A 15,920-nucleotide genomic window follows, 5' to 3' on the forward strand; every position below is an offset into this window, starting at 1 on the left:
ATGAACTTTCTATTAAAAAATGATATTTTTTAAATACATATCAACGTGCGTTGATAATATAATCTGATAATTTGCATAATGTTCAGTGTATAGTCATAGTGCATAGGATTACGATGATATGACAATTGAAAAGTGTGATATTACATATCACAACTATCTTTAAAAGTTATTAATTTGACGCTAATCGTAGCATTTATATTGTTTATTATATAATCTTCTTGATGAAACGAATTTAGCTAACATAAAATAAAATGTCCATGACATAATATACAAAATAAATCACTTGATTGTTTCAATTTTCAAAAAGCATTGTAAAATGGGTTAAAAAACGTTTAACCTTTGTTCATTATCAATTGAATATCAAATAATATTTGATTTAAAAATATCATTTATTTATTATTTTGGTTTTGGTTGGGTATATATTATGATACTTAAACACATAGACACAACAATTTAATAAAAATAAAAATTTGACTTAACTTCTACTTCACATATTTCACTTCAATATTGCATTATATTACTAAACAATAAAAATGTCTAATTCAGTTAATTAATCAAATTAATACATATAAAATAGTCTACTGATAGGTAAAATATTATACATTATTTCTTAAAATTTAAAATATTTATCAGAATCATAATACTTGATTTTCTGAAATATTGTAAGAAATACAAAGATTTATTTAAAATATAAAATTAATTTTTCTTGTCAATAAGTTTATTTAAAAAACTTATAACTTACATTGTTTTCACGATTTAACTGTTTATATTTAAATATACGTAGTTAAAAATTGAATTTCTCTTGACTCTTGTTCAGTTTCATTAATTAATAAAAATTATATTTTAGAACTTGAAAATATGGAATGGCACTTTAAGTTATCACTACTGGCAAAAACCTGGCGTATTAAGACTGACAAAAGTATTCATATTCAATGTAACCAATCCCGATGGTTTCTTACATAACGGTGAGAAGCCAAAGCTTCAAGAAATTGGTCCATTTGTTTATAGGTAAGTTTTTTAATTTTATTTAACTAATAAAATAAAATGAACTATTATAGTCATAAATTAAATGACATAGGAATTAGATCTCACCCCAATCCCCTCGTTAGAAATCTCTCTACCCCAACTATCCCCGGAAACTCTCCAAGAAGGTTAAAACGTAAATGGTGCCGTGACTTGCTTATATAAATCAAGTACTAAATAATTAAGTATACCTACTCAAAAAAAAAAAAAAAAAAACGAGCGAGAGTGTCATTAATGGGTGGCTGCTCTCATCATACGTAACATGTACTATATAATTTATTGTAAACTCTTTTTATTATTAATATTAATTGTTTTGATACCTTATATATACTCTGTTTCACATTTACTCATTGTGCCTAAGGTATAGATTGTAAATTTCTTTTAAAAATAAAAAATAAAAAGGAATTAGATGGCTAATAATTTTTAATTATATATTTTTAAATGAATAACATGACTATAATCATTAATCAATAGTACTTAATTACAGAAAAAAATAAACTGGCATTTTTTAGTTGAGTAAAATATAACTATAATATGTACCTACTTTAAAGTTTATATAAATTTAAATAATGATTGAGATGGTTTAATATTGTTCTATACACATGAAATTAATTGTTTTGCATATTGGTATTGTGATATTCACATAATTTATTATTTTATAGCTACGAGATACCTATTAGTTCAATAAGTGATTATATTGAATTAAATATATTATAGAAACATTTTTTTTCTATCTATTTAAACAAAATATATTTATAATAACTTTTATATCAAGAACAGATTAATACCTGCATGAACGCAAGACAATTTATTATAACCCTATAAATAATTCAAACCCCGACACCCCAACCCATATTTCTACAAACAGTTCAAACAATGTGTGATAGTTACAACTACTTACTAGCAACTTAGGTCCGTAGCTACGGGGAGGGTTTAGGGAGTTCAACCCCCTCCCCCTTTCACAAAGTAAAAAAATTAAAATGTTTATTTTTTAAATCATTTTTTTAAACTGAATAAATACTTAATATAATATTACCTATAGTAAATGTATAGTGTATTGATAGCGCCTGTTGTAGTGCATTGTGATTGTGATAATTGATAAGAATTTAAATAATAAAACGAATAGACACAAATTAATTCCAATCATTGAATGCATTTTACTATGGGGTTATCAGGAAATTCCTTTAAGGGACGCTCTCCACAGAAAATTCCTAGCTACGGTTCTGTAATAACTACTCGTAGATATATTGTGTTATAAGCTATTTTCAGTTCAATGCCTACTACACTTCTTGATTTTCTGTATTATTTTTATCTAACGTTAGACTCATTACGTCTTAGCTTTATTTCATGTTCGTCACTTTTTGAATTAAGTATATTATTAAAATAACTGTACCAATAATTTTAGAATACATTTAAAAAAACTTCAATTTACCTATCAAATTATTTAGGTAATTCATCTTTACATAGTATCTATACATGTATTTATAGACTAATACTTTAATTGAAGATCCTACAATTATTATTTTTATATTTTGAATTCAACAGCCAACACTGATTTTTACAGCTAAATATACTTCTGATAATTTAATATACATATATAGTAAAATACGTTTTAACGCATATTAGTTAGTCACGAGTCACCTATGTAATATTTAGAATATTTAGATGCATAAAATAAACTTAAACATTTAAGATTAAACATGTTTTATGTTACATATTGTTACATCCATTTTAAATATAATAATATTTATACAAACAATTTTCAATAACCCTAAATAATTGTTATGAAACTTTATGATACTAAAGTCATACATTGAAGATACCTATCAGATAAAGTGGATAGATCCACTCAATAATCTATAGTCAAAAATGTTTAGTTTTTATGAATTTTGTAAAAAGTAATAGTTAGAACAATACCAAACACTATAATAATTAGTAGTTGATATTATATAGATCGGTAGGTAGTTAAAATCAGAATCACTTCAAAAAAACATATTACCTATGTCAGCAACTAGTTTTTAGTTTACTTTCTTATGGTTGTACTTCAAAAATTGTAAATAACAATAATAAAAATGTGAACGTTCACTTTACCATAGGAACCTTGCTAGAAAATATCAATGGAGAAAATAAAAAATTAATATCCACGTATAATGGTTTTTTTTAAACTTGCTTTTGAAGACCTAATTACACAATAAATTAAATACTATATAATTGTTATTGCTTTGGTCTTGAATTTAATATTATACATGGTAAAAATAACGATCGATGACTCGTAGTGAATTTATTAGGTGCCTATAAATACTTCGATAATTATTATGAGAAACACGATCCGCCTTCATAAGGTTATATATATCTATTATACCAATACCTACAGGCTACGGGAAAATTATTTATCTGAGTAAATTCAGTAAATACCTACAACATATTTCACCCAAAAAACTGTTGTCTAAGCACACCATCACCGTAATAGTTTATGCACTGACGACTGACAATTATATCCAAATCTAACCTACAATTTTCTTAATAAATATGGAATCCTTGAAATCTATCTCCTCGTGAATCTTCTATTTGTTAAAGATAGAGGTTTTGATAGAAGTGTTATATTAACAAGCATCTCATCTGTGCGCCCTTGTACTGAATTTCATAACAATATATTAGTACTATATAGTCCTTACATATTTCTATGAAACAAACCCCTTTACATAAATGTCAAATATACGAAAAACGTGAAATCCGTAATATCGTGTTACATGACATATAAACATGCTGAGTTTTATTTGTCATTTATGTAGATTGTAAGTACGTAATAATTTATTTACGTAATACATTATATTATGCAGTTATATCATCATTTTATTATTCATATAAAATTTTACTTTTATGTGTAGACTATATAGATTTTTATTAAGTAGGTATTTACATCTTTAAATTACGTTAGATATTGCAGATAAATACCGCTATAGATTGGTATAGATGAGTTTTAAATCGTCTAAATCAAAATTTACCTATTTATACAATTGTTGAAACGTTATGTTTTGAAAAAATTAACACGAAAATTACTTAAAAACAAATTTCATTATAAATGCCTATAATTATAGCCTTACAGATAAATAGTAGATACAAAAATTGAACGAAAATCTTATTTGATTCCACATGTATATATATTATGCAAATGCATGAAATAATATCATTTGCTCTAATACAGAAGGCTATGCTTGAAACTTTAAAATAGATCGTAAATTCTTTTGGATGGATTATAATAATATGTTATAAGTGAATAATTCACGAATATAGCCTATAGCGGCATAACTTATTGTTATAAAGCTATTACCTATTTAAATAATGTACGGTAAGACACTAATACATGTAATTTGTACTAATTAAAATGTCCATGAAATGTCATCCAAAAATAATAAAATTAATATCAATTATTCTTATACATACCGTGATATAGTTTAGAGGCACCAGTTGTAAATTGTAATTAACTATTTTTGATTGACAATAAGTAAACGGAGTTAGGAAACGGGTCCAATCTTAACTACTGTGTTGTATACAAATAATAATTATCAAAACAAAATAAAATATATTTTTATACATTTTAAACATCATAGGTACCCAATTCTACGGCATAGGCATACTTATACAAATTTACATTGAAAAAAAATTAACAATAACCATCCATTTTAGTCATTCTAAAAACAATTTATTATTCCTCTAAAATCTAAAAAACTCATTAATATATTTTAAAATTATAACTTTTTTTTATTCTTATTAGTTACAGTCTTATTGAAGAAAAAATGTAAATATAATTAATTCGCATTAAATATCAAATTTTATACAATACGCGTAATGGTATAGGCTTTTCATTTATCTGAAATTCGATAACATATATATGACCCTGGGATGTAACGTCTTTAGTAAAAGTAAAATTGGAAAGACCCCACCACGTGTTGTAATAAAACTGCTTTATTTTTCTTGGGGAACTTCACGTATCACGTCTGCATAAGACGCTTACCGTCCTTGACCCGGGCCTCAGGAATTTAGTTGTTTTTAGTAATAATATATGTATTAGTACATCAATACCTAAGGGTATTGCAAATTGATATACACATATTATTATTGTATATATTTATTAGCAATCAAATATTAATTTAAGAAAAATTATTATAAAGCGGAATTTATTGCTAAAAGAAAATACGATAATTATATAATATTCTATCTGCTTAACCTAAATATTGAATATGATATTTATTTGCAGTGAATATTTGTTTTGTTTTAATATCGTTTTTAACAATTACTATCATAGAGATTTTAATAATTTGATATTACACTTAGAATTATATAGATCACGTAAATTAGGTCTTGAATATTTAAAATAAAAAATATGCATAGCAATAGTTAATACCTATATGGAAATTAAATTTGTTTAACATTAACTTCAAAGATAAGATAACAATGACACCAATGATGATTAGCTAAAAATGGCAATGTGGAACGATGGATAACAACAGTATGAAGCAAGTGTCTGGGAGAAAGTGGTCAGAACCTTTCCTATACCTATAAGATTATTACACTGCTGTAATTTTGTATGATCTAGATAATAGCTGCAGAGGCTGTACAATGAATTAAACGTGATGCAATTAGGTCCATTCGTTAATCGTTAAGAACATTAACATGAAACTGTATTTCAAATAAATAATTATTATTTTCGTATGATGAGTATTATAATATATTATTATTACCTAAATGTGTAAAATCTATATTTATTTTTATTATATAATCTCGGCAGTCTGAAAAAATATTGCCTTGTTATTTTTTTATAGATACCTAGGTATAATGTTCAATAATTTATTAAGTTCCTTCTTTTTGTTTACATTTTGACACATTTTATGATGTGCAGAAATACATAATATGTGAGTCATTGAGTATTAAAAAATGCTTAATTTTTTTTTTTTTTGTAAGGGGAACCCGCGGCAACATAGGCTAAATATTATTAAATGTATTTTTATTTTTTTAACCTTAAATCGTTGTTAATTCCGTAAGAGTTTTTTTTAATCATGCACACCCTTATCGTTCGTAAATCTCGTTATTTACGTTATAGGTTCTATTATAGGAACCAATCCAATAAACTTTTGCAATTTGATTCACTACATCAACTCAGTCCCTGTATTTTCTACATACAAAGAAACAGAAATATAATTTCTTCCATTATTATTTTTTACTTTTATTTTAAAAATATTACCTTCAACACTCACTTAAATTAGACTGACTAGAAGGCCATAAAATTAAAAAAGTATATATGTCCTTTCATCATTATGTCATTCGTAAAAATCACCCCAGGTAGTCTAGTATTGAGAATCTCTTGCAGGTATTGATAATTCAAAAACCGATTATAGCTTTCATAGTTTCATCAATCATAGGTACAAGTTTAGAAAATAAATTGACAATCTCAACATCTTTAAAGATCATGTTGTTGAATGGCCGATTATAATACATAATATTTTCATATAGTCATTTCGTCTGTAAGAAATCAATATGATTTATATACAAATAGTTTCATTAAGATATAACAAACGTATGGATGTTGTTTAAAAAACGAATAAAAATAATTATTAGAAACTTAAAATAATAAATAGATTATAAATAACAGTTTATTAAAATTTGTAAAAGCCATAGTTGAAATATAAAGGGTAAAAGTAAAAGAGTAAAACACTTTGAATATTTTCAAAATTAAAAAATAAATATATAAATCGGATTGGTGGATTCAATCATTATGATTGATTCCCTCAATACAGTTCATGTTATTATTCCACACATAATTATTGATAACTACACAACAATTAAACTGTGGAAATTTTACAATGTACTAGATGATTTTATCACGTTTTACCAATACTTATATTATATTATTATATTATATTATACAATTAAAAATAATTTTGTTTAATTGATTTCAGAGAAAACATGGAAAAAGTTAATATTCATTTTAATAACAACGGCACAGTGACGTACCAACACAAAAAAATTTTAGAATTTATGCCACATCTTTCAGTTATCAAAAATGATGATGTCAAATTAACCGTTCCAAATATTCCCTTACTAGTAAGTATTGACAGTTTATAAATTTAACTGATTTAATATTCATAAATATTTATTTTATAATTTTAGACATTGACTACACAAGCAAATAGTTTACCATCAATATTAAAAAGTTCACTTTCGGCAATTTTAAGGTTTTCTGGCTTAACTCCATTTAAACATGTTACTCCACAACAATTAGTTTTTGGTTATGACGATCCATTAACTTCTCTAGCAAACACGTATTATCCAAAAGGAAAAAGACCACCCAAAAAAATGGGACTTTTCTTGATGGTATGTTTGTAATTCATTTTGTTTCTATTAATTTAATTTGGACCGATTAATATTATATGAATACAATTTTAGCGAAATGGAACACTAGATGAAGTTTCCACAATATATACGGGTCATAACGGAATGGAAAATTTTGGACTTCTCGATCGTATAAATGGAATGGAAGAGTTACCATTTTGGAAAGGATCTTGTAATTCTATTAGAGCATCGGAAGGTAAATACACAATACATAAAATACTTTGATTCTATAAATTAGTATTTTTTTTTTTAACTATAGAATAGTATACTGTAGATTTATATCATGAAAATATATAAATGTTTATTTTCAGCTGATTTACAATATGAGTAATCTTGTAGGATAAAGTTAAGACTTAAAATCGATTTATCATGATACTATTATAACTAAAATTAAAATAATAAATAAGTTAGGTAAACGCAGGTAAATAGGAACGCATAATATTAATCTATTTTGGATTCAAAATTTGAAAAAATATGATTGAGAATCGAAGGATATTAATCTAGGTGTATAATCTAATAATAAACAATGCATAATATATACATATACTATATTACATTGAATTAACCGTTAAATTTGATTTTGAAAAAATGTATCAGTTTCAAATTATAATTATATTAGGTATATAGGTATTAAGTATAATTTGTATTTATAACTTATATACAAATATAATATTATATATTAGGTAAAAATTCATACTCGTAAATATATCATTAATATTAAAGATAATTTTTTTTATGTGTTAACTGAAAGATATATTGTAAAGATCATGTGATCATCATTTATTTTGTATGTGATTAATAACACGTGCGTTTGATGGTAAAAGTGGTAGTAAGGTAGTTAAAAATAGTATTATCTCATCATCTCCCCAGTCGTCCTAAACCTTCGAACAGATCTAGCGTCTAATCAGTTTCAACATGAATATTTATATTATCTATGATGGCTATCCTGTCGATGATGTCTAACCGCGATTATGAATTAAGAAATTTAGTATGTTAGGTTTTTAAAATTTATTTACAGGCTCGAACCAAACTCAATTCAACTTTCATATTTTTTATAATGCGTTTTTAATTTAACTCGTAAATCGTAATATTATTGCTAATATTTAATTGCTTTTACATTTACTAAGCATATCATAAAAAAGTGATTTTATTTAGTCATCTTAATCTTATTATATGAGGCCCTTAATCTGTTTATATAAGTCACACATTTACATAATTAAAAACAATTTTTTTTTTTTTTGAAAGAAGCTTCAACAACTGAGGAAGCCTTGCAGTGTAGATACTACATTGTGAATGTTACATTAATGATTGCATTTTTTACATTAATTCACTATCATAAAAATCGATGAAAATTTCATGTATTTATGTGCCTAAAACTATACTATATGTACTTATTAAAAGTGATATGTTATATGTCCCAATAATTAACTTTATCATTGTGAATCCGAATCTATCAATAAGTAATAGTATACATATATACCACAAAATAATATCTACTTTAAAATTTAAATAACATAAAATATACCACTTCAACACTTTCATAATTGAGACATCGGAACAATATATTAAGTACAAACGATTACAAACATCAGTAAATAACAAATGTACAACTATTTATTCAGGAATTGGTTGGGGGTATTTAGATTATTGTTTTTGTCTAATAATTAAAAAACCATCATTGTTTATTATTTTTATGTCTACAATAATATAATATAATTTTATTCTAGGTTCGTTTTTCCCTCCGAGAGAATATACAAAGTCTGATTTAGTACATGTGTATGACAAAGATTTGTGCCGAGTATGGGCACTTCGATACCGAAAAGACGTGGTCAAAGATGGTATTACAGCAGGATACTATACACCTGATGACAACCTTCTCGAAACTGTTGATAAAAATCCTGATAATGCATGTTTTTGCGAAGACAACACCGAATGTACCGTTAAAGGGTTGCAGTACATTGGACCTTGTCAATTTAGTAAGTGAATCCACAGAATATTACTTATTAAATAAATAATATCTTAAAATAGTAATAATTATAATAAATTATATATAAAATTGTAAATACAAATTAGTTTAATTGTTGATATTTATAGATGCTCCAGTTTACTTATCTTTTCCTCATTTCTACAAAGCTGATCCGAAACTCTTAGAAGATGTAGAGGGTCTTTCACCAGATCAAGAAAAGCATGAAACATTTTTAAAAATTCAACCTGTAAGCACCATAATATTTATAAATTACAATTATATTAACTATTCTGCCTGCATATAAATCTTTAAAAAATATATAAAAATTAATTTTAATAGCTAAAAAAATTATGAAAATAAAAGTTATTTTTTAAAGTTTAAAATTTAGGCTGTTAATCAAAAATATAAGAAAAACATGTACAAACTACCTAATGGTAATAATATAATTCTTGGTTAATTCCAGAGCCAATAACCTAGTTGGTTCCACTCCTTCAAAGTTCTTAGTTAAGTCTGGAATTGAAAATAAATTCAATATCAATTGGTAAACTCCAAATAAAAATAGGTATGTCTAAGCCAGGGATCTCAAACCTTTTTACTACGAACTAATTTTGTGATACACTTCTGCATCATGTGCTAAATTTTTTTAAAGAGAGATAGAGAAGTAATAAAATTGTAGATATATAAAATTGTTTTTAGTAATCAATAAATTAAAAACAATAAAAACTAATATAATATTATCAAAATACCTATCAATTAGCTCGATGTCCCCAAACCAACCCGTGAGTCGTAGGTTTAAGATGGTCTAGACTATTAAAATATTTTCAATATTTTCTTAATAAAATCCATAGCTCAAAAATAAAAATCATATAAAAGTCCGATTAGGTTTCAAACTATAAACAAACAATTTAATTAATGATTATTAATAATTTATAATTAGCCATTACCTATTTAGTAATATTTCTAGTTTTCATTACAAATTTATTATGGATTACCTATTCAACATTATATTATATTGATTATAGAGACTGGGAGTACCATTGGAAGCCCGTGTGAAGGTCCAGCTCAATTTAAAAGTTGAACAATCCAATATTTACCCGACGTCCAACTTCAGAAGCATTACATTTCCAATTATGTGGCTTGAAGAGGTAAATACAAATAATAACAACATTCAAAACGAATTGAATTTCTTTTCAATGCAAATAGAACTTGCAGTTTGATTATAATTTATAATACAATAATAATTAACAATTAGGGCGTGAGCGACTTGCCGGAAAACATTCATCGGTGGATATACATGGCCACTACATTCGTAGACACAGCTGTGCCGTTGTTCACGTACGGGCTTATCCTCGGCGGTGCATTAATACTGGTTGCAGTGTTTGTCCGCACATATCACCAAATTGTATTTTCGCGAGAAAACATCGAACGTGGCAGACGAAATATCCTGCGACGGGGCAGCAGTATGCTTGTCAATGGCCAACATCGGTTACTGATAGTTCGTGAATCGTACCATCGGATAAGCAACAGCATACAAGAAACGGACGTGGACGCACAACAGCTTCTATCGTGAACTAAAGACTATAAATTTATATTTTAACGTACCTATATAATGATTTTGAAATTTGGAAACTTCTACCATCACCTTTTCGTACAAGATACGCGAGTGATATGCTAATAAACTATTGTGTAGTCTAAACTGTGATATAGATAACGAAAAAATGCACAAATGTTTAATATGTTCATGTAGACCTCAGAACAAACAAATTCTCAAATTGGACTGTGATACAAATTTTATAGATGAAGACATTTTTTTTTTGTGTGTATATATACATATATATATATATATATATAGTATAAAATAAGATAAAAGAAAATAATCAAACATAATATTATATGCCTTGCTTTTGGGGCAGAATTAAATATTGAAAGTTTTGAGCTCATATATAAATTTAATTGAAATAATCTTCAATTTAATTAAAATTTGGATTGAAATATTCTTTAGCTGTATACCAACCGTGATATAATTGTTTCTTTTATTCATTTAAGAATAAACAAACTATTGATTTAAATTAAATCTATGAAATTGAGGTGCTCTTATTCTACAATTCTGATTATATAATACTATAAATTAATACATTTTTATGAAATTAAAATAATTTTATATTCATTAATAAAGTAAAGCCAAAAATCTAAATATCTAATGATAGATAAATAGACTTAATTATTACTATCACAATAGTATTATGACTGGATAAAGAATTTAATGTTGATTACCAATTTAGTATACCTAATATTAATATGTAAATAATATAAATACATGATCTTTTGTTTCTGACAAAGTTTAAAATTAATAGGGCATTTATTACTTAGTTTTTTCATTGTTGTTATTAATACATCTATTTATGTTAAGAAAAAAATATTTTTTATTATTTTCTACGTGCACACTCATTTGCTCAATCCAAAAATCAAACATCGGCAACAATTTAATCGTTACCATATTATTATGTACATTCATTATTATGAAGAATATGTTACTTTTTAATTTAACATAAGATTCAACTTGTGTTTTTACTATTATTATTTATTAAAACAGAAAATATGTACAGTGTATAATAAATTAATTTCATATTAATTTTAACTCATTTTTATGTCTAGAAAAATATGTATCAAATAATTTATAATAATTTGGGCAGGTGCATTGAGAAAATTGATCGTATGACATGATGTCATGACCTATGAATAAATTAAATGTCGGAATTATTTTACTATTGTTTTTGTCAGGATATAATATATATTATTCAAAAATATTTTGTACTTTATAACATTTTTAATAAATCTTTTTTAAATAGCTTGAGTATTATTTATTACATAGTTTAATGAAAACTTAAATGCGTTAAGGATTATTCATAAATATCTAATGAAAAAAGCACAGCGATTTTGGGTATTGGCTACTATAGTCTAGTCACGATCTTCTCACCTTAGTGCAAAATACTTAACTTGCTTGTCTAACTAGTAGAGGGTGTGATTAGAGACAAAGAATGGCGCTTTAAGAAGTTTTCAAAGATGACTTATTTTTTTCTTGAGCTTTCTACTTAGTCTATAGAATAATGAAGATGATAATGTTTTCTGACTATTAAAAAAAACTAGATAAGTACCCAATGATTTTCTTGTGCGTTATAACAACAAAAATAATATGTATATAACAAAGTATGTTAACCTTTTCAGTGTTAAATTATTTTTTACCACTAATTCGGTTTTTATTTTAAAATTTAGTAAGATGCTATTATAATTATCAAGATTAAAACTATTTATACCAAAAGCCACTTACATAGATAATGATGACGATAGACGCGGTTAATTGATACAATTGCGTTATTGAAACAAAATGTCTAGGGATGAATCGGCCATATATTAAAACATTGAAAATCAATTGAATTATTGTAACAACACATAGCCACATAGGTTATTTGAAACAATTACGGCGAAGGTCGTCGAAGAATTCTAGTTATTTGGTGATAACCAATGTAGGTTCTGTAATAATAAAGCCTCCCCGAAAAACCAGTTGATCTATTGGCAGAAGTGTATAAAAGATTGGTTCGATGTGGACAATATTTCAACTTGGTCCAAAAGTGTTTCTAATAAGCGGTTTTTATTGTATTTGTGCAAACTCACTACAGAAATCTTGATTCTTGGTTTTAAGTGAAAACTACAAAATAGGAAGTAGAAAAGAGATATTATTTTTTTACATTTTCTTAAGGAAATTATCTTCAATACAAAGAAGAAGAAACAAAATTAAAATACAACTTGAAGTTTTGAAAATGTTAAAATTTATCTAAACTTTGTATTGTTTTTTGTTGAATCCATTTTAATGTACACCTACAATTTTATATATACAATAATTATACTTTCTACCTTGCATTCTTTAAGTAGATAACTGAAATTTCTTTCCCCCCCCCCCCCCGCCAAATACAACTTTCTGACTTTCAACAAAATGTACCTATTTATTAAATGCACAATACTAATTTAAAAATAAATAATTAATAGGTTTCTAATTTTTTCAATATTTATAATTTATGAATTATAATAAATTATAATAGTACAATTTATAATATGTGACGACCTTAGATTAACCTTAAATTGATTTAAAATTTTAAAAATTAATAATTTGTTTTATAACTTTTTAAATATTTATAATTTCAGAATCGTAATAAATAATAATAATAGGTAATACGATTAATAATGTGTGACAACCTTAGATTAATTAAAAAAAAAAAAATTGTTTTGTAGTTTTATATAAATTTGAAATGTCTAAATTATAAATTGTAATAAGAATAACTACCTATTAATAGATATAATTCATAATACTAAAATGACGTATCACCATTCACCAATGAAAAAAAAAGTGAGCCCCCCCCCCCCCCCCCCCGGAAAAATGGTCTTGATTCAACACTGATAACTGTAACATTATAACGAACATAATAAAGACATTGCAAATTAGATTGGTAGGTATTCAAAGAATAAAAATTCATTTAAAAATATGAATCCTTAAATTAAAATAGTTTACAAATTATAAACTAAACGCCAGTCACAGTGCATAGTGAGAAGTGACTTTATAAATAACAATAAAGCAGTATGTAAAATTTATTCTGAAACCTGAAAAAATATCAAAAATTACGCTTTTGTAAGCAAAGTTTTTAATCATATTTCATTAATAATTGTGTGTTCAGGAAACGAATATCGAAAGTACTAAAAATAAACAATGTTATATTGTTATGATATTTCAAATTATCCAATTGGTCGATTATACGATTTAAATCATTTAAATATTTCATATACCATTTTGTTATAATTTATAAGACATCAAAAATAAAATACATGTTTATAATATAGGTTAAACAATATAATACCTAAAATAAATTACACAATAATATGAGTCATAATATGACCAATATAGATATATGTGTATATTATACAATTTATTGTTATAACATCAAAACATAAAATGATTAAAAGGTAAATAAATTCATGTCTAATGCTAAGTTCGACATGTTTTGAAACAAATACGAAAAACTTATGTCTCAAACATATTATATTATAATATTATGTTGTCCATGGACTATACCAGCAATTTCCAACCGGGGTGGGAGGGAATTTAGAGTCTGCTCAGTGATGGGGGGGGGATATAATGATGAAGACATTACTAAAATAATTATATTATTCTAAAGTGTGTAAAATTGAAATCACTATATTCATTTTCAGATTACCGCGCATCGATAACAATATCATATATATTATAATTATAACGATAGACCAATTACACCTAACAATAATAAATACAATATACAAAGTTTGATTCGCACGACTTACGGCTATTTTTTGCCTCTGATAACGGATACTAGAATCCAGGTACGAGCATGCGTTGAAATGCTAATAAAATTGCTTGAATGTTGAAAATGATGTGTTGCACGTTGTTAAAAAATTATCCCCACGGATTATGGACTTGTAAGAAAAAAACAATCTCAAATTTCTCATTAAATTAATTTATGTTATTTATATATATTTTTTTATATTCAATACATTTTCTTCTACTTAATATTATTACTTTAAAATACATAAAATGATAAAAAAAATAACAAAAGTAAATACTAAATAGTTGTATTTTTATTTTGTCAGTTCGCGTGTAGCGTCCGTATTAGCATGCACACTAGTTTTGCTACGCTCCGTCATTATTATCACCAAATCACCAGTATTTACATTTATTTTTCTGCGTCATAAAGATAAATTAATGTTTAAACGAAAGTTAATAAATAACAGTTGTATCTTTCTTATACAAAACTTACATTAATATGTGAAATTGTTCTTAAGTAAAACTAACGTTTATCTAAATTTTAAAAAATAATTATAAATAAATATATCAAATTATATTTAAGCAAAAGGAAGTGCGATCACTATATGGTCTTTCTTCACCCTATTCGTGTTTTTTTTTTTTAAATTATATTCTAGCACATATACTCTTATTATGCCTTCGTGTATAGATTGTATATTCTCTAATAAAAAAATAAAAAATATATATATATGTATATTTATTTTGTATGATTTATTTTTACGGCTCTCAAAAAAACAAATTCACCTAAACTCTAATTTAAGGGAGGAATGAAATTTTAGTAAATTTACAAGAGGAGACGTAGAATGAAAAAGGTTGGGGATCACTGGTCGATATAATACGTATCTACAGGGTGTCCCACAGAGATCTGACATTCTGAAAAATGAAATAACTTTTGTTCTAATCTTGATATTGTCTATATATTGCCAATATAATCTAATATTGATTAGAACAAAAGTTATTTCATTTGTCAAAATGTCAGATCTTTGTGGGACACCCTGTATACAGTACCTAATCTCCTATAGCCACAGTTGAGTCCATAAAAAAAACCTTTAATTCAGAACATTCCAAGCTCACGATTATCACATATAATCCATGGTGAATCATATATCTAGTTACGCCATTAACCTAAATATTGCTAAAATTCACGTTCCTCTA

The 15,920-nt window shown here is 25.6% G+C and overlaps 1 protein-coding gene across 3 annotated transcripts in view; it reads left to right on the top strand.

Moving 5' to 3' along the window:
- The window catches only part of LOC107170334 (scavenger receptor class B member 1-like), a 43,717-nt gene extending 31,490 nt beyond the window's left edge, over positions 1 to 12,227 (top strand). For all 3 annotated transcript variants that reach the window (XM_089220451.1, XM_089220452.1, XM_089220453.1), the window contains exons 4-11: positions 848 to 1,008; positions 6,981 to 7,125; positions 7,192 to 7,395; positions 7,468 to 7,609; positions 9,141 to 9,389; positions 9,508 to 9,626; positions 10,402 to 10,524; positions 10,632 to 12,227. In XM_089220451.1, the coding sequence (XP_089076577.1) occupies positions 848 to 1,008; positions 6,981 to 7,125; positions 7,192 to 7,395; positions 7,468 to 7,609; positions 9,141 to 9,389; positions 9,508 to 9,626; positions 10,402 to 10,524; positions 10,632 to 10,949 (1,461 nt within the window). In that variant the 3' untranslated portion in view covers positions 10,950 to 12,227. The remainder of the gene's footprint in view (positions 1 to 847; positions 1,009 to 6,980; positions 7,126 to 7,191; positions 7,396 to 7,467; positions 7,610 to 9,140; positions 9,390 to 9,507; positions 9,627 to 10,401; positions 10,525 to 10,631) is intronic.
- Positions 12,228 to 15,920: the final 3,693 nt, after the last annotated feature.

Source organism: Diuraphis noxia, unplaced genomic scaffold (assembly GCF_037042655.1).
Source record: "Diuraphis noxia isolate RWA-SAM2 unplaced genomic scaffold, SU_Dnox_SAM2 contig0002, whole genome shotgun sequence".
Taxonomy (NCBI): domain Eukaryota; kingdom Metazoa; phylum Arthropoda; class Insecta; order Hemiptera; family Aphididae; genus Diuraphis; species Diuraphis noxia.